Source organism: Hylobates moloch, unplaced genomic scaffold (genome assembly GCF_009828535.3).
Source record: "Hylobates moloch isolate HMO894 unplaced genomic scaffold, HMol_V3 SCAFFOLD_15, whole genome shotgun sequence".
NCBI lineage: Eukaryota > Metazoa > Chordata > Mammalia > Primates > Hylobatidae > Hylobates > Hylobates moloch.
The window spans coordinates 94,691,149-94,709,204 of NW_026652290.1; the positions used below are offsets into that span (position 1 = coordinate 94,691,149).

At 54.6% G+C, this 18,056-nt stretch overlaps 1 protein-coding gene across 1 annotated transcript; it reads right to left on the reverse strand.

The window, feature by feature from the left end:
- Window positions 1-9,700: 9,700 nt before the first annotated feature.
- On the reverse strand, window positions 9,701-13,738 carry LOC116483555 (hepatoma-derived growth factor-related protein 2-like). The gene is made up of 4 exons (XM_032177699.2): window positions 13,704-13,738; window positions 13,043-13,259; window positions 9,978-10,054; window positions 9,701-9,884 (listed from the first exon to the last, which is right to left on the reverse strand). Exons 1-4 carry the CDS (start codon window positions 13,736-13,738, stop codon window positions 9,716-9,718), a joined length of 498 nt encoding a protein of 165 aa, XP_032033590.2. The 3' UTR covers window positions 9,701-9,715.
- Window positions 13,739-18,056: the final 4,318 nt, after the last annotated feature.

Consider the following 18,056-nt stretch of genomic DNA (forward strand, 5'->3'; position numbering starts at 1 on the left):
TTTCTATGAAATGTCCAGGATAGGCCCATCCAGAGAGACAGAAGGTGGATCCATGGTTGCCTGAGGCTTGGCGGGAGAAGAGAACTGGGGGGATACCTAGCAGGTAGAGGATTCCTTTGTGGAGTGTTGAGAATATCCTGGGCCAGGCACAGTGGCTCACGCCTGTAATCCCAGCTCTTTGGGAGGCCAAGGCGGGCGGATCATAAGGTCAGGAGATGGAGACCATACTGGCTAACACGGTGAAACCCCGTCTCTACTAAAAAATACAAAAAATTAGCCAGGCGTGATGGTGGGCACCTGTAGTCCCAGCTACTTGGGAGGCTGCGGCAGGAGAATGGTGTGAACCCGGGAGGTGGAGCTTGCAGTGAACCGAGTTCGCACCGCTGCACTCCAGCCTGGGCAACAGAGCGAAGACTCTGTCTCAAAAAAAAGAAAATATCCTGGAATTAGCAGGAATGGTACACTGAGAATGTACTAGAAGCTACTGCATGGTATACTCTTAAATGATTAAAATGGTAAAGTTATCTCAATGGAAAAAAAAATAGTAAAACAGGCCGGGCGTGGTGGCTCACGCCTGTAATCTCAGCACTTTGGGAGGCTGAGGCAGGTGGATCACCTGAGGTCAGGAGTTCGAGACCAGCCTGGCCAAGATGGCCAAACCATCTCTACTAAAAATACAAAAATTAGCCAGGCCTGGTGGCAGGCGCCTGTAGTCCCAGCTACTCAGGAGGCTGAGGCACAAGAATCACTTGAACCTGAGAGGCAGAGATTGCAGTGAGCTGAAATCACACCACTGCACTCCAGCCTGGGTAACAGAGACTCTGTCTCAAAAAAAAAAAAAAAAAAAAAGGGCTGGGCACAGTGGCTCACGCCTGTAATCCCAACATTTTGGGAGGCCAAGGCAGGCAGATCACGAGGTCAGGAGATCAAGACCATCCTGGCTAACACAGTGAAACTCCATCTCTACTAAAAACACAAAAAATTAGCTGGGCGTGGTTGCGGGTGCCTGTAGTCCCAGCTACTCTGAGGACTGAGGCAGGAGAATGGCGTGAACCTGGGAGGTGGAGCTTGCAGTGAGCCGAGATCGCGCCACTGCACTCCAGCCTAGGCGACAGAGCGAGACTCCATCTCAAAAAAAAAAAAAAAAATCATGAAACAAAAAGCCCCGTTCTCCTGGTGTGATGACCAAGATGGCATGTGACAGGCTGGAGTGGGGCACGCATGGTGTCCAGGAGAGAGCAAGGTGGAGGAGATAAGGGTGTGAGAACGGGTGAGAGGCATGTCATGGGGCTCGCGGGCGATGAGGCCAGGAAGGACAGGCAGAGTGAGGCCCACGTTTGTGACCGAGTGTTGTGGCCGGGCAAGAGGGAGCAGGGAGTACACGGTGCAAGGCTGGGCGGATGCTGCAGGCGAAGCCAGCGTTTGAGTAGAAATGCCCGGACAGAATGGAAGCATAGGCTGAGGAATGTGGGCATCAGCGCTGGTCAGGAGAGGGGGCCAGGAGGAGGGAAGCACGGGAGGGAACCTCGGCCCTTCCTCAGTTTCCCGGCTCCCTCTAGGCTTACCCTGTTCCTCCCCCGCCGGGAGGAGAGGCTGGGAGCCTACAGTAGGCGCACACCAGCCTCCGCGCGCACAGATGCAGGCTAGCGGCCCCCAATCAGCACACAAGGAAAACGAGAACCGGGTGTGCTGACGCCCTCGCTGCTCGGCCCGAGCACGTTTTGTCTCCCTTGCGTCTTCGTGGCCCAAGCGACAGGGCCCTGTCTGTGTAATTTTTGACAAGATTAAAAAGGGTAATACTAAGTAGGTCAGGCCCCAAACGGAGAACGCTGAGAGTAATACCGCTCTGGCGGCCAATCTCGATCCGCCTCTCCACAGAGCCTTTGGGGAAGGGCTCGCGCCCCTGGGGTTTCTCCTTGGAGCATCCCTGGTAAGGAGACAAGGGCTGGGGGTGGGGAGTAGCAGCTCAGAGAATGAGGAGCCCCAGGCTCCTTCCTGGTCGCTGCCTCCACCCAGCCCTGCCCCTGACCCAGCCCTGATGCCCCAGGATCTTCCACAGGAGGAGGTGGTGAGTGCCACGAACCTAGGAGCCACCGTCAGTTACAGGACTTATCAATGCCTCATGTAACTGGTGGGCATGACCAGCCTGATTCTGCAGATGAGGAAAAAAGGCAGAGAGAGGTCAAGTAACAGCTCAGAATCACACAGTGAGTAACTGCAGACCTGAGATGAAAGCACGAGGAGGCCTTGGTGTCAAAGCCTGGGTTGCAGCCACTCCTCATTAAAAATCTTTCCTTTAGTAGGGCCCATGGTTTACTCCTATAATCCTGGCAAATTGGGAGGCCAAGGAAGGAGGATCACTTGAGCCCAGGAATTCAAGACCAGCCTAGGCAACAAAGTGTTGCCTGTCTCTATGGAAAAAAAATAATGGCCGGGCACGGTGGCTCATGCCTATAATCCCAGCACTTGGGGAGGCCAATGGGGCGGATCATAAGGTCAGGCGTTTGAGACCAGCCTGGCCAATATGGTGAAACCCCATCTCTACTAATAATACAAAAATTAGCTGGGTGCAGTGACGCGTGCCTGTAGTCCCAGCTACTTGGGAGGCTGAGGCAACAGAATTGCTTGAACCCAGGAGACGGAGGGTGCAGTGAGCCGAGATGGTGCCACTGCACTCCAGCCTGGGCGACAGAGCGAGACTCCATCTCAAAAAAAAAAGAAAAGAAAGAAAGAAATAACAAGGCCGGGGCACAGTGAGCCACACCTGTAATTCCAGCACTTTGGGAGGCTGAGGCAGGTGGATCACTTGAGGTCAGGACGCTGTCTCTAGTAAAAATACAAAAATCATCCAGGCGTGGTGGTGGGCACCCATAATCCCAGCTACTCGGGAGGCTGAGGCAGGAGAATGGCGCGAACCCGGGAGGTGGAGATTGCAGTGAGCCAAGATCGCGCCATTGCACTCCAGCCTGGGCGACAGAGCGAGACTCCGTCTCAAAAAAAAAAAAAAAAAAAGGCCAAAGCCAGCCAACTTCCAGTACCCCCAGCTGAGAGTAAGGGGAACAGCTCATTTCTGTAGCTGTCTTGGAGGATCAGGGCGGGGGGTGTGACTAAATTGGAAAAGGGAAGGTCAAATCCAGCTTTGCCTCCCTGTTCCCAAATATCCCCTCCACCATCTAGTGAGCCCTTCCTAAGTGTCAATGTGCAATTTCTCACTGGACTCTCCCACGAACCTGCTGAGAGGCCAGCACTACCAAATCCTCTGTTTTAGATGAGGAAACTGAGGGCCGGGCACGGTGGCTCATGCCTGTAATCCCAGCACTTTGGGAGGCCGAGGAAGGAGGATCGCCTGAGGTCAAGAGTTCGAGAGCAGCCTGGCCAACATAGTGACTTCTCTACTAAAAAATACAAAAATTGGCCGGACGCAGTGGCTCACGCCTGCAATCCCAGCACTTTGGGAGGCCGAGGCGGGCGGATCACAAGGTCAGGAGATTGAGACCATCCTGGCTGACACGGTGAAACCCCGTCTCTACTGAAAATACAAAAAATTAAAGCCGGGCGCGGTGGCTCAAGCCTGTAATCCCAGCACTTTGGGAGGCCGAGGCGGGCAGATCACGAGGTCAGGAGATCGAGACCATCCTGGCTAACATGGTGAAATCCCATCTCTACTAAAAATATAAAAAATTAGCCAGGCGTGGATGGGCGCGGTGGCTCACGCTTGTAATCCCAGCACTTTGGGAGGCCGAGGCGGGTGGATCACGAGGTCAGGAGATCGAGACCACAGTGAAACCCCGTCTCTACTAAAAATACAAAAAAAAGATTAGTCGGGGCGTGGTGGCGGGCGCCTGTAGTCCCAGCTACTCGGAGAGGCTGAGGCAGGAGAATGGCGTGAACTCGAGGCGGAGCTTGCAGTGAGCCGGGAGATTGCGCCACTGCACTCCAGCCTGGTACAGAGCGAGACTCCGTCTCAAAAAAAAAAAAAAAAAAAGAAAAATTAGCCAGGCGTGGTGGCGGGTGCCTATAGTCCCAGCTACTCGGGAGGCTGAGGCAAGAGAATGGCGTCAACCCAGGAGGTGGAGGTTGCAGTGAGCTGAGATCGCGCCACTGCACTCCAGCCTGGGCGACAGAGTGAGACTCCGTCTCAAAAAACAAACAAACAAACAAAAATTAGCCAGGTTTGGTGGTGGATGCCTGTAATCCCAGCTACTAGGGAGACCAAGGCAGGAGAATAGCTTGAACCCAGGAGGTGGAGGTTGCAGTGAGCCAAGATCATGCCACTGCACTCCAGCCTGGGCAAGAGAGTGAGACTCAGTCTAAAAAAATAAAATAAAATAAAGAATAAGGAAACTGAGGCTCACAGAGGGGATGTCAATGGTCAAGATTTGCAGTGAGCACAGGGCAGAGCCAAGCCTGGCTCCCAGGCCCACCCGCTCATACAACACGCTCTTGGCCCCAGCTCCCACTTTTTTTTTTTTTTTTGAGACGGAGTCTCACTGTATCCCCCAGGCTGGAGTACCATGGCACAATCTCAGCCCACTGCAACCTCCACCTCCGAGGTTCAAGTAATTGCCCTGCCTCAGCCTCCCGAGTAGCTGGGATCACAGGCACCCACCACCATGCCCAGCTAATTTTTGCATTTTTAGTAGAGATGGGGTTTCACCACGTTGGCCAGGATGATCTCAAACTCCTGACCTCAGGTGATCCACCTGCCTTGGCCTCCCAAAGTGCTGGGATTACAGGTGTGAGCCACTACGCCTCCCAATTCCCACTTCTAAGAGGTTATTCCCCGGGGCTCCCATCCTCCAGGGCCTGCCCTGGCTTGTACCAGCCAAAAGGAAAAGAATGCCAGCCTGGGAGCTGGGGGGCCAGGGAGTCAGGGGATCTGGGAGTCGGGGGGCCTGCGAGCTGGGGGCCCTGGTTTCTAACCCCAGCTCAGCTCTGTTGCTCACAAGCTTGAGAACCCTGGACACGTCTCTCCACCTCTTCATCTACCAAGCAACAAGGATGTATTAGGTGGGATCCTTCTAGGTCAAATGTCTCGAGACATTTGGGTCATCAAGATTACCGGTGGGCGCTCCTGGCATGGAGTGAGCAGGGGCCAGGGATGCTGCTCAACACCCTGCAATGCCCAGGACAGACCCTATGCCAGAGAATGACCTGGCCCCAACTGTCACTGCTATACTCTGTTATAAGGTACTGACGCTGAGAAACCGTGGCCTAGGTCTACAAGGCCTCAGACACCAGCTGGGTCCCTCTGGGCATCTAAGCAAACCTTTTTTTTTTTTAAATTATTATTATACTTTAGGTTTTAGGGTACATGTGCACAATGTGCAGGTTTGTCACATATGTATCCATGTGCCATGTTGGTTTGCTGCACCCATGCAAACTTTTTTTTTTTTTTTTAGACACAGTCTCATTCTGTCGCCCAGGCTGCAGTGCAGTGGCACAATCTCAGCTCACTGCAACTTCCGCCTCCCGGGTTCAAGAGATTCCCCGGCCTCAGCCTCTAGAGTAGCTGGGATTACAGGTGCCCACCACCACATCTGGGTAATGTTTATATTTTTGTAGAGGCGGGGTTTCACTGTGTTGGCCAGGCTGGTCTGACCTCCTGACCTCAGGTGACCCACCCTCCTTGGCCTCCCAAACTGCTGGGATTACAGGTGTAAGCCTGGCTAATTTTTGTAGTTTGGGTAGAGGCAGGGTTCCTTTTTTTTTTTTTTTTTTTTTAGATGGAATCTCGCTGTGTCGCCCAGGCTGGAGTGCAGTGGCAGCAGCTCAGCTCACTGCAAGCTCCGCCTCCCGGGTTCATGCCGTTCTCCTGCTTCAGCCTCCAGAGTAGCTGGGACTACAGGTGCCTCGCCCAGCTAACTTTTTGTATTTTTTTTAGTAGAGACAGGGTTTCACCATGTTAGCCAGGATGGTCTCGATCACCTGACCTCGTGATCCGCCCGCCTCGGCCTCCCAAAGTGCTGGGATTACAAGCATGAGCCACTGCACCTGGCCTAATTTTTGTATTTTTGTAGAGACGGGGTTTCATTTTGTTGGCCACTCTGGTCTTGACATCCTGACCTCAGGTGACCCCTCCTCAGTCTCCCAAAGTGCTGGGATTTCAGGCGTGAGCCCGGCTAATTTTTGTAGTTTTAGTAGAATGGGGTTTCGCCATGTTGAACAGGCTGGTCTGGAACTCCTGACCTGAAGTGATCTGCCCCCCTTGGCCTCCCACAGTGCTGAGGTTACAGGCGTGAGCCACCATGCCTGGACCATCTGAGCAACCCCTTGGGTCTCATTCCGCTCATCTACTCAATGGAAAAAATACTTCCCGCTGTTGGGCGTGGTAGCTCATGCCTGTAATCCCAGCACTTTGGGAGGCCGAGGCAGGCAGATCATAAGGTCAGGAGTTCGAGACCAGCCTGGTCAATATGGTGAAACCCGTCTCTACTGAAAATACAAAAAATTAACCGGGTGTGGTGGCACACACCTGTAGTCCCAGCTACTCGGGAGGCTGAGGCAGAAGAAACGCTTAAACCCAGGAGGCAGAGGTTGCAGTGAGCCGAGGTCGCACAACTGCACTCCAGCCTGGGTGACAGAGTAAGACACTGTCTGGAGAAAAAAAAACAAAAACAAAAACAAAAAAAAAACAACCCACCTGGGCCACTCTGAGGATTACTATGAGGACCAAAAGGCGATGCAAGTGGAACCAGGCCAAGCTGCCATGTTTCACCTACTGGTTTGGCGAGGGGATGGGACCCAGGCCTTCCTGTCCACTCTTGGTGGCATTACTAGTTGTGCTAAGGCTGTTAAAAGAATAAGCCAGGGCTGGGTGTGGTGGCTCACACCTGTAATCCCAGCACTTTGGAGGCCAAGGCGGGCGGATTACCTGAGGTCAGGAGTTCAAGACCAGCCTGATCAACATGGTGAAACATTGTCTCTACTAAAAATACAAAATTAGCCAGGCACGGTAGTGGGCGCCCATAATCCCAGCTACTCGGGAGGCTGAGGCAGGAGAATCGCTTGAACCCGGGAGGCGGAGGTTGCAATGAGCCAGGACCACACCACTTCACTCCAGCCTGGGCGACAGAGCGAGACTCCGTCAAAAAAACAAAAAGCAGCATCCAGGACAAAACTTGGCCAGAAAAACTTCAGGGCTCCCATCTTACACAATTAAATCTACACCTCTAGAAAAATGGCCCAGGAATCTGCATCTTTTTTTTTTTTTTTTGAGACGGAGTCTCGCTCTGTTGCCCAGGCTGGAGTGCAGTGGCACAATCTTGGCTCATTGCAACTTCTCCCTCCCGCATTGAAACAATTCTCCTGCCTCAGCCTCCCGAGTAGCTGGGATTATAGGCGCCCGCCACCATGCCCGGCTAATTTTTGTATTTTTAGTAGAGACTGGGTTTCACCATCTTGGCCAAGCTGGTCTTGAACTCCTGACTTCGTGATCCACCAGCCACAGCCTCCCAAAGTGCTGAGATTACAGGCGTGAGCCACAGTGTCCAGCCAGGAATCTGCATCTTAAACACACGTTCCATCTAAAAGCATAGATGGGCCAGAGAAGCTAAGAGCAGCAGTGGCCTCAACTAAAGCTACTTCTCATCTTGGGGGATCTGTACAGGGCTTGTTTAATTTCCTTTCCTCGAAGACAGGCCTCCATACAGTGCTTAGCAAGCTGTAGGTGTCCAATAAATATTAAATGGTGTGATGATTCATCAGGAGGTAATGAGCTCAGGACGGAACCAAAGAGAACTTGACCTGGGGCCAGAAAAAGATCTCCTGAAACAGCTACCTTGAAGGATTTCTGACCTATCCTTCCAGGCTGGGGACAGGCACAGCCTGGGGAAAGATGGCAAGTATGAAACCAGGGAAACCTCAGTCTCCTAGACACACCACAGGTGTTAAAGTGAAATACCCTCACTCAGCATGCAACATCGGTGGGCCCTGGCCCCGTGAGAAGGGGCTGCCAGATCCTCGGTGCTCAAGGGACATCTGTTGAGTGAATCCTCAATTCTGGACCATGAGCTCCCAGACGGCAAGGACTGTGCCTGACTCATCCCTGTTCCTGGTCCCCAGCGTGGCACGTGTGCATGGCAGGTGTCACCACCGAAATGTCTGCGGATCCTGGAGCAAATGCTCCCAAGCACCACCCAGCCCAGGCCGAGACAAAGGAGAGGCACAGACAGGCCGCCTCAAGACCCTGGGTTCTCAAGCAGGACCACAAACCACAAAGAGACTCCATCCTCCACTCGCAAAAGCCAAAGGCTGGGCCCCTCCTGCCTTGCTCTGCGCAGACCACCTCGGATGTCCTTTTCTTCCCTAACAGCCAAGCTTTCCCTAGCTTATGGTCAGTTCCCTGGGCCTCCCCGCCAACTTCATGCCCGCCCCTGCTAAGCCTGGGCTACTACCCCCCCCGGCCCCCAGCCTCTCACAGAAACCTCAAAAGCAGTGTGGTTAAAGCAGAGGAAAGAACCCCAGCCCAGTTCCCCCACTCCCCACCTCACCCCAAAATATATAGAGTAAGGCACCTTTCTCCCATTCTTCCACGGCCTTTTAACCATTTGCCTTCCACTTTTCTAAATTCCTTCCTTTCCCTGACTATTTCCAGACACTCATTTGCCAATGAGATGTCATCTGATTCTTGGTGTTTTTTTCCACCTGACTAAGAACGCTCACGTCTACACACTATGGCCTTTTCACTCCCCTAAAATCTGGCAGTAACAGTGAAAGGGGGAGCTGTTCTCAAAAGAAAAAAAGTCTTTTCCTAAGAAAATAAAAGGTTTTATGAGAGCTATGACGACACTGTCAGAAATTTGGGCTGACCAGGCGCAGTGGCTCACCCCTGTAATCTCAACACTTTGGGAGGCCGAGGCGGGTGGATCATCTGAGTTCAGGAGTTCAAGACCAGCCCGGTCAACACGGTGAAACCCTGTCTCTACCAAAAATACAAAAATTAGCTGGGTGTGGTGGTGGGCACCTGTAATCCCAGCTACTCGGGAGTCTGAGGCAGGACAATCAGTTGGACCCGGAGGCAGAGGTTGCAGTGAGCTGAGATCACGCCATTACACTCCAAGCCTGGGCAAAAGAGCAAGACTCTGTCTCAAAAAAAAAAAAAAAAAAAAAAAAAGCTGGGCACAGTGGCTCACGCCTGTAATCCCAGCACTTTGGGACGCCAAGGCGGGCGGATCACGAGGTCTGGAGATCGAGACCACCCTGGCTAACATAGTGAAACCCTGTCTCTACTAAAAATACAAAAAAATTAGCCGAGTGTGGTGGTGGGCACCTGTAGTCCCAGCTACTCGGGAGGCTGAGGCAGGAGAATGGCGGAAATCCAGGAGGCAGAGGTTTGCAGTGAGCCGAGATCGCGCCGCTGCACTCCAGCCTGGACAACAAAGCGAGATTCTGTCTCAAATAAAAAAAAAAAAAAGAAAAAAGAAAAAAGAAAAAAAAAAGGAAACTTGGACTGATTCTACAGCAGGGGTTCTCACCAGGGCTGATCTGTCCCCTTCCCCTCCACCCAGGGGACACTGGGCAATGTCTGAGGACATCCGTCATCACCATGAATGGGGGGGTGGCCTTGGCACAGAGTAGGTGGAGGCCAGGGACACTGCTCAGCAACTGCAGGGCCCAGAACGCCCCACCACGGGGAACGATCGAGCCCCATGTGTCCACAGTGCCCAGGGGAGAGACCCTAACTGGAGGCCCCTTCTTGCCTCAGAAGCGCCCTTCACGCTGGCTCTCCACCCCGGGTACTCACCGGAGGGGCACTGTAGCTGGCGTGGGGGTTGTTCTGGATCTCCCACAGCCCTTCATTGAAGCCTTTCCTCTTGTTGGGCTTCCCGTACTTGTCTTTACATTTGTCGTAGGGGAACAGGTCCTTGGGTCCCAGGAAGGCTCTGGAGAAGGGAAACGGGAGCCAGTCCCAGGTGAGTGAGGCCACCCCAGGAGGCACCAGAGGCGAAAACCAAGCCCCAGCAGGGGACACTTACGTTTCGTGTGTGCCAAAGAAAAAGATGGGGTACTTGTTGGGTGGGGGCTTCACGGCACCATCCGCGATGTCGTCGATCTGCAGTGAGAGGCCAGTGAGGGGGTGGCTTTACCCACTGACCCAGGAAATCACCAAGAAATCAGCCAAGTTACTTGGGGCAAATCATGCTAGGAGGAGGGGAGCCTTCAATCCAGGAAGCAGCAGCCCCTTCCCGATAGGAAGCTGCATTCTTCTGTGTACCCTCCACTGCAAAGCTGTGCCCCACCCAGAGAGATCTGCCCCTACCCCAGGGAGAGAGCTGGCCCCAAGGCAGGTGCTCCACCTGAGAAAAGCCAGATCCGGCCCTCTGAAGCAACCAGGGGGTGGGGCCAAGCTCAGCGTCTATGGACTCCCAGGACCTTCCCTGGGGACCCCTCCCGCAAAGAGGGGCTCATGGGCGGTCCCCCAGAGGATGCAGCTGGCAGCTCCAAGGATGCAGAGAGTGGCGGGTGGGCTACAAGAAACGGCCCTGAGCATCCAGGAAGTCCCACCCTCTCCCTGCAGGCCCATGGGCTCCGGCAGCTGTCAGTCACCTCCCCACAGGAGGCTAACAGCCCCTTCACTTCCAATCAGGTGTTTGGAAACGTTTGGGGCTAGGAGAGCAGGGTGGAGAAGCGGGGACGGGAGAGAGAAAAGCGAGTGCTCTGGGAAGAAGAGAGCTGGGAAAGGGAGGGAAGTGCCTGTAAAGTTGCATTGCTCTGGTCTCCCCCAAGAAAGTCAGCGCGAGCACAGCAGGCTGGAGTGGCTTCTCCGCTCTCAAAGCATTCCTTCCCCATCCACGTCTCCAGCTTCTAGGGGGCTCCTGATCTTCCCTGCCCCACTCACCCAGCTTCCTTCTCGCTTGGGTCTCCTCGGAGCTACTTTATCAGAGTCCCTGGCCCCTGGGCTCGGCCGTGGGCCGCCAGGCCCAGCATCCCTCTCCCGCCAGAAGCATCCCAAACTCAGTCCACCCGAGGACCAGCCCGGCATGCCTCACAGGCCCGCTTCTCTCCTGCCTCACCCAAGACCCGCCCACGGTCCTCCGAGGCCCACCCATCCCAGTGGCATCGCCAGCTTCGGACCTGGGCTGGTTCTGGTCCTGAGCACCGTTTGGTCTCCCCCTCCACAGCCCCTCCCTGCTGCCCCAGCCTTCCACCCCCAATGCCAAATTCCTCAGTCCTGCCCGGCCAATTCCACCAACCTCAGCCCTGGGAGACTCAGCCCTAAGACCCGGAGATGACAATAGCCTGGGGTCCCTGCTTCCCGCTGGCCTGTCCCTCTCAGGGCCTGGAACTCACCCCCTCCACACCTGGGACTCCAAGGTGTAGAACATCCTTCAGGCCAGGACACCTGGGACTATCCAGGTCCTCGGGACCCCAGCTTCCACCAAAGGGGCATCCAAGGTCCCCTCGGCCAGCCCCCTTCCCTCAGATGCGCTCCCACTCCCTGGGCCCGGGCCTGTCTCCATTTCAAGCATTGGGGTTGGACCACCCCACCCTCAAGTCCCTCCAAAACCAGCTTCTACATCCTCCTCCCCAGAGGGGGCCAATCCCCAGGGTCCCCCAACAGCCCCGATGCCGACTTCATTCTAAGGTCCAGTTCCCCGAGTCCCAGTGACTCTGTGAACAGAGCCCCCAGCCCCATTCCCCCCCCCCCAGCCCCTCACTCAGAGGCTCCAGCTTCCCTTAGCCTTGACCCTCAACCTTCCCCCGTGACTGCCTCCTCCAACCCTGGACCCCTAGCACATGGCCCTCGGCCCCCCAACCCCTCGAAACTACTTCTCCAGGACCCGCGAGGGAGTGCTTCAGCTGCCATCGTATCTGACCCCAAATCTCAAGTTCCGCAGTTCTGCTCAAACTTGAACCTTGAGCCCTCAGGCCTGGGACCCCCAGGCCCTCAGGCAAGGGTCTCTCAGGTCCCAGACCCTCCCAGACACCCTGCGCATGGCTCCCTGAGGCACCCTGGACACCCCCAGACACACAAGGAATGCCTCCCTCCGGGCCAGGGCACCCCCAGATCCCCAGGATGCAGCTCCCTCAGGCACAGAAGCCCCAGACCCCCAGGGCGAGTTTCTCAGGCCCTAGACAACCCTAGACCCCCAGGGCGCAGCTTCCTCAGGCCCAGGACCCCCAGACCATTGGCGCCGCAGCTCCTTCAGGCCCTGGACACCCCCAAACCTCCAAGACGCGGCTCCCTCGGGCCCAGGACACCCTCCAGACCCCCACGGCGCAGCTCCCTCAGGTCCAGGACCCCCATTCCCTCAGGGTGAGAATTTATCAGGCCCCAGGCCGCCAGGGCACCGCTTACTCGGGCCCGGGACCCCCAGACAGTCGGCGCGCGGCTCCTTCAGGCCCCAAACACCCCCAAATCCCCAAGGTGCGACTCCCTCGGGCCCAGGACACCCCCAAACTCCAAGGGAGCGACTCTGTGAGCCCCAAGACCCCCATACCCCAAGGGCGAGAGTATCTCAGGCCCCAGACACCCTCAGAACCCCTAGGCGCGGCCCCCTGAGGCCGAGGACCCCAGACCCCGGGGCGCGGCTCCTGCAGGGCTTGGACACCCCCAGAACCCCAGGACGCAGCTCCCTAAGGCCCAGGACCCCCAGACCCCGAGAGGGGCTCCTGAAGGCCCAGACCGCGGGTCCTGTAGGATCCGAATACCCCCAGACCACAAGAACGCGGCTCCCTGCAGCCCAGGACCCCCAGGCCCCGAGGGCGGGGCTCCCTGAGGCCCAGGATCCCTAGACCCCGGGGCGCGGCTCCTGCAGGCCCCGGACACCCCTAGACCCCCGGGGCGCGGCTCCGGCAGGCCCCGGACAACCCCAGACCACTAGGGCGCAGCTCCCTGCGGCCCAGGACCCTCAGACCCCCAGGGCGGGGCCGCTGCGGGCCCCGGACACCCCCAGACCCCATGAACCCCAGACCCCCGGGGCGCAGCTCCTTCAGGCCCAGGACACCCCCTGCCCTCCAGTGCGCGCCTGACGCCGGCCCGGGGCCCCCGCTGCCCCACCCCCCCCCCGCAACGGCCCCATCTCCCGCGCGGCCTCACCCGGGCCGGCCAGTGAGGGTAGCCCTTCATCTTAGCGAACACCAAGTCCCCGGGCTTGAAGGCGTGTGGCATGCTGACGGCGGGAGGCCCAGGCCGCGGAAAGCGGCAGCAGCGGCGGTAGCGGCTGCGGCGGCGGCGGCAGCAGCGGCGGCAGCGGGAGGCGAAGCCGGGGGCGGGAGCGGGACTCCGAGGGGGCGGGGGCGGCTGTCTGGGCAGCCTGCCGACGCGCGCTTATTGGGCGTTGCGCCAACGGAAGTTCAGCCCTCCGGCCGTCACGGGCAGGCAAAGCCGTCTTTCAGGACCACGTGCAGGGGACGGAGAAGCTAGACGACCAATGAGAACAGAGGTTGGAGCACAGCAGTTAACGGGATTGGATAACGGACAGACCCAAGGGGCGAAACCCAGAGTCTCTAATGGGAGGTTATGGGAGGTGAAAGGGAAAGGTGGGAGGAGACTAACAGAGGCGCTAAGAGAGTGAAGGGGTGGAGCTTAAGGGAAAGAGGCGGGACATAGACCTCCACAAGAGAAGGGGATATAAGTAGGGCAGAACATTGGATACCGCAGAAAAGAAGGCCAATCAGTCAACACAAGGGGCGGGTCATTGACAGCCTCTCCCGCTCAAGAGGAGGGGCTTAAAGTAGAGATGCAAGCCATTAGATACCACAAGAGAAGCGCCTCAAGGTAGGGAGCAGGCATTGGCCATCACAAGAGGCGGGACTTCAGCGGGAACGTCGGCCATTGGCTATCGAAAGAAGAGCGATACAACATAAAAGAGGGACGGGCGATTGCCAGCTTGAGGAGGCGGGGCTTAGAGGAAGGGGCAGGCTCTGGGCGAGCTCTTGGTATGAACAGCCACAAAATGCATAGAATAGTTATTTCTTCACTTAGTTAAAAACTTAACTGAGTCCCTGCTATATGCCAGGGCCCCAGAACGCCCCACAGACATATTCATTCATTCAAGAAAAATGTACTGAATACCGTGGGGCCGAGTCACTTGATTGTCCTGGGCTTCACTCTCTGCACTTGGAAAATGGGGCCCGTAATGGTACCGATCTTACAAGATGTTATAGGACTGTGGGGACCCTGCTCTAGACTGAGCCCGGCAACAGGAAATACAGGAAGTATTCGAAGATATAACTCGGCCGGGTGCGGTGGCTCACGCCTGTAACCCCAGCACTTTGAGAGAACGAAGCGGGCAGATCACGAGGTCAGGAGTTTGAGACCAGCCTGGCCAACATGGTGAAACCCCGTCTCTACTAAAAATACAAAAATTAGCCAGGCGTGGTTACGCGCACCTATACCAGCTACTCACGAGGCCAAGGCAGGAGAATCATTTGAACCCAGGAGGCGGGAGTTGCAGTAAGCCGAGATCGCGCCACTGCACTCCAGCCTGGGCGACAGAGCAGAAAAAAAAGGAAGAAGAAGTTATAATTCTACCTTCCAGGAATCAAGTATAACAAGGCCAAGAAATGTTAACTTTTTAAATTTGTTGATGTTGTTTTGTTTTATTTTTTGTAATTAGGATCCATGGTAAGAACTAAAAAGAACCAGGGTGCTTGAGGAAAAAAAGCTGAATAATGGAGACGACTTCTTCTCTCCTGGGGGATCACAGAGGGTTACTGGATGAAGTGAGTTTAAACAGACACTGGGAGAATGAATAGAAGTTGGACACTATAGTGAGGCGAGCCCTGGGAGGGCATGAGGAGCAGAGGGAAGAGCAAAAACTAGCGTCTGATCCTCACTGAAGGTCAGGAGTACGAGACCAGCCTGGCCGACATGGTGAAATCCCATCTCTAGAAAAAATATAAAAATTAGCCGGGCGTGGTGGGCGCCTATAATCCTAGCTACTTGGGAGGCTGAGGCAGGATAATCACTTCAACCTGGGAGGCAGAGGTTGCAGTGAGCCGAGATCGCTCCATTGCACTACAACCTGGGTGACAGAGCAAGACTCCGTTACAAAAAACAAACGAGACCGGGCGCGGTGGCTCATGCCTGTAATCCTAACACTTTGAGAGGCCGAGGTGGGTGGATCACTTAAGGTCAGGAGTTCGAGACCACCCTGGCCAACATGGTGAAACCCCATCTCTACTAAAAATACAAAAAAATTAGCCAGGCGTGGTGGCAGGCGCCTGTAATTCCAGCCACCTGGGAGGCTGAGGCATGAGAATCGCTTGAATCCGGGAAGCGGAGGTTGTAGTGAGCCAAGATTCTGCCACTGCACTCCAGCCTGGGTGACAGAGTGAGACTTTGATTCAAAAAAAAAAAAAAAGAAAAGAAAAAGCAAACAAACCAAAACAAGAACAACAACAACAACAAAAAACCGTCTGATCCTGGGATGACTGTGTGTGAGTAGCGGGAAACAGATACAGCTGGAGGGGTCGGTAGAGGACCTATCGTACTACATTACAAACATAAATGAGAAGTTTGGGTTTTATTTTAACTTCTTGGGAAACTATTGGGGGGATCTGATCAGAGGATACAAACAGAGTACTTTAGTCTCAAAAACATCCCTATGCATGTGAAATATGGATCAACAAAGACCATTTGTTTAAAACTTAAACGTAAGGCCTAGTGTGGCATCTCACACCAGTAATCCCAGCACGACTGAGGTGGAAAATTCGCTTGAGCCCAGGAGTTCGAGACCAGCCTGAGCAACATGGTTAAACCCCATCTCCACAAAAAATATAAAAATTAGCTGGGCATGATCCGCACACTTGTACTCTGAGCTACTCAGGAGGCTGAGGCATGAGGATCGATTGAACCCAGGGAGGCAATGGTTGCAGTGAGCTGAGATTGCACCACTGCACTCCAGCCTGGGCGACAGAGCTAGACCCTGTTTCAAAAAAATACAATCGGCCGAGCGCGGTGGCTCACGCCTGTAATCCCAGCACTTTGGGAGGCTGAGGTAGGCAGATCACAAAGTCAGGAGTTTGAGACCAGGGCGGCCAACATAGTGAAACCCCATCTCTACTAAAAAACAAAAATTGGCCGGGTGCGGTGGCTCAAGCTTGTAATCCCAGCACTTTGGGAGGCCGAGGTGGGCGAATCACGAGGTCAGGAGATAGAGACCACGGTGAAACCCCATCTCTACTAAAAATACAAAAAATTAGACGGGCGTCGTGGTGGGCGCCTGTAGTCCCAGCTACTCGGAGAGGCTGAGGCAGGAGAATGGAGTGAACCCGGGAGGCGGAGCTTGCAGTCAGCAGAGATTGTGCCACTGCACTCCAGCCTGGGCGACAGAGCGAGACTCCGCCTCAAAAATAAATAAATAAATAAATAAATAAAAATAAAAATAAATAAAAAACAAAAAACAAAAATTAACTGGGCATGATGGTGCGTGCCTGTAGTCCCAGCTACTCAGGAGACTGAGGCAGGAGAATCACTTGAACCCGGAGGGGGCGGTTGCAGTGAGCCGAGATTGCGCCACTGCACTGCAGCTTCATTAGACTTCGTCTCAAAAAATAAATAAAATAAAAATTAAACATAGGCCAGGTGCCACAGCTTATGCATGTAATCCCAGCATTTTGGGAGGCTGAGGCAGGCAGATCCCTTGAGGTCAAGAGTTTGAGACCAGGCTGGGCGCGGTGGCTCACACTTGTAATCCCAGCACTTTGGGAGGCCGAGGCGGGCGGATCACGAGGTCAGGAGATCGAGACCACGGTGAAACCCCGTCTCTACTAAAAATACAAAAAAATTAGCCGGGCGTGGTGGCGGGCGCCTATAGTCCCAGCTACTCGGAGAGGCTGAGGCAGGAGAATGGCGTGAATCCAGGAGGCGGAGCTTGCAGTGAGCCGAGATCGCGCCACTGCACTCCAGCCTGGGCGACAGAGCGAGACTCCGTCTCAAAAAAAAAAAAAAGAGTTTGAGACCAGCCTGGCCAGCATGGTGAAACTTTGTCTCTACTAAAAATACCAAAAAAAAATTGACCAGGTGTGATGGCGCATGCCTGCAATCCCAACTACTCGGGAAGCTGAGGCAGGAGGATTGTTTGAACCTGAGAGGGAGAGGTTGCAGTGAGCCGAGATTGTGCTTATGCACTCCAGCCTGGGCAACAGAGCAAGACTCCGTCTCAAAACGAGAACAAAAAGAAAAAACATACACTTACCATATGACCCAGCAATTCCATCCCTAGCTGCTAGGGACTGAATTTTGTAACATCCTCCCAAATGCGTATGTGGAAGCACAGACCTCCCATGGAACCATATTGGAGACCAGGTGCAGTCACTGATGCCTGTAATCCCAGCATTTTTGGAGGTCAAGGCAGGCGGATCACCTGAGGTTAGGTGCTTGAGGCTAGCCTGGCCAACATGGTAAAACCCTGTCTCTACTAAAAATACAAAAAATTAGCCTGGAGTGATGGTGCGTGCCACCATTTTGGGCAGGCTGATCTCGAACTCCTGACCTCAGGTGATCCGCCTGCCTCAGCCTCCCAGAGTGAGCCACAAGCGTGATCCACCGGTGTGAGCCACGACGCCCGGCCTGAGGTGTCTTTTTAGGATGATGCAAGCTTTCTAAATTTAGATTGTGATGATGGTTATACAATTCTGTAAATATGTGATAAACTTCATTGAATTATATACTGAAAGAGGTGAAATTGATGGTATGTAAGTTATATATCAATAAAGCTGGGTGACCATGGTAGCTGACACCCGTAATCCTAGCACTGGAGGCGGGAGGATTGTTTGAGGCCAGGAGTTTGAGACCACCCTGGCCAATATAGCAAGACTGTCCGTATTAAAAATAAATCACGCCTGTAATCCCAGCACTTTGGGAGGCTGAGGCAGGTGGATCACGAGGTCAGGAGTTCAAAACCAGCCTGGCCACGATGGTGAAACCCCACCTCTACTAAAAATACAAAAATTAGCCACGTGTGGTGGCAGGCACCTGTAATCCCAGCTACTCAGGAGGCTGAGGCAGGAAAATTGCTTGAACCCAGGAGGCGGAAGTTGCAGTGAGCTGAGATGTGCCACTGCATTCCAGCCTGGGCAACAGAGAGAGACTCTGTCTCAGGGGA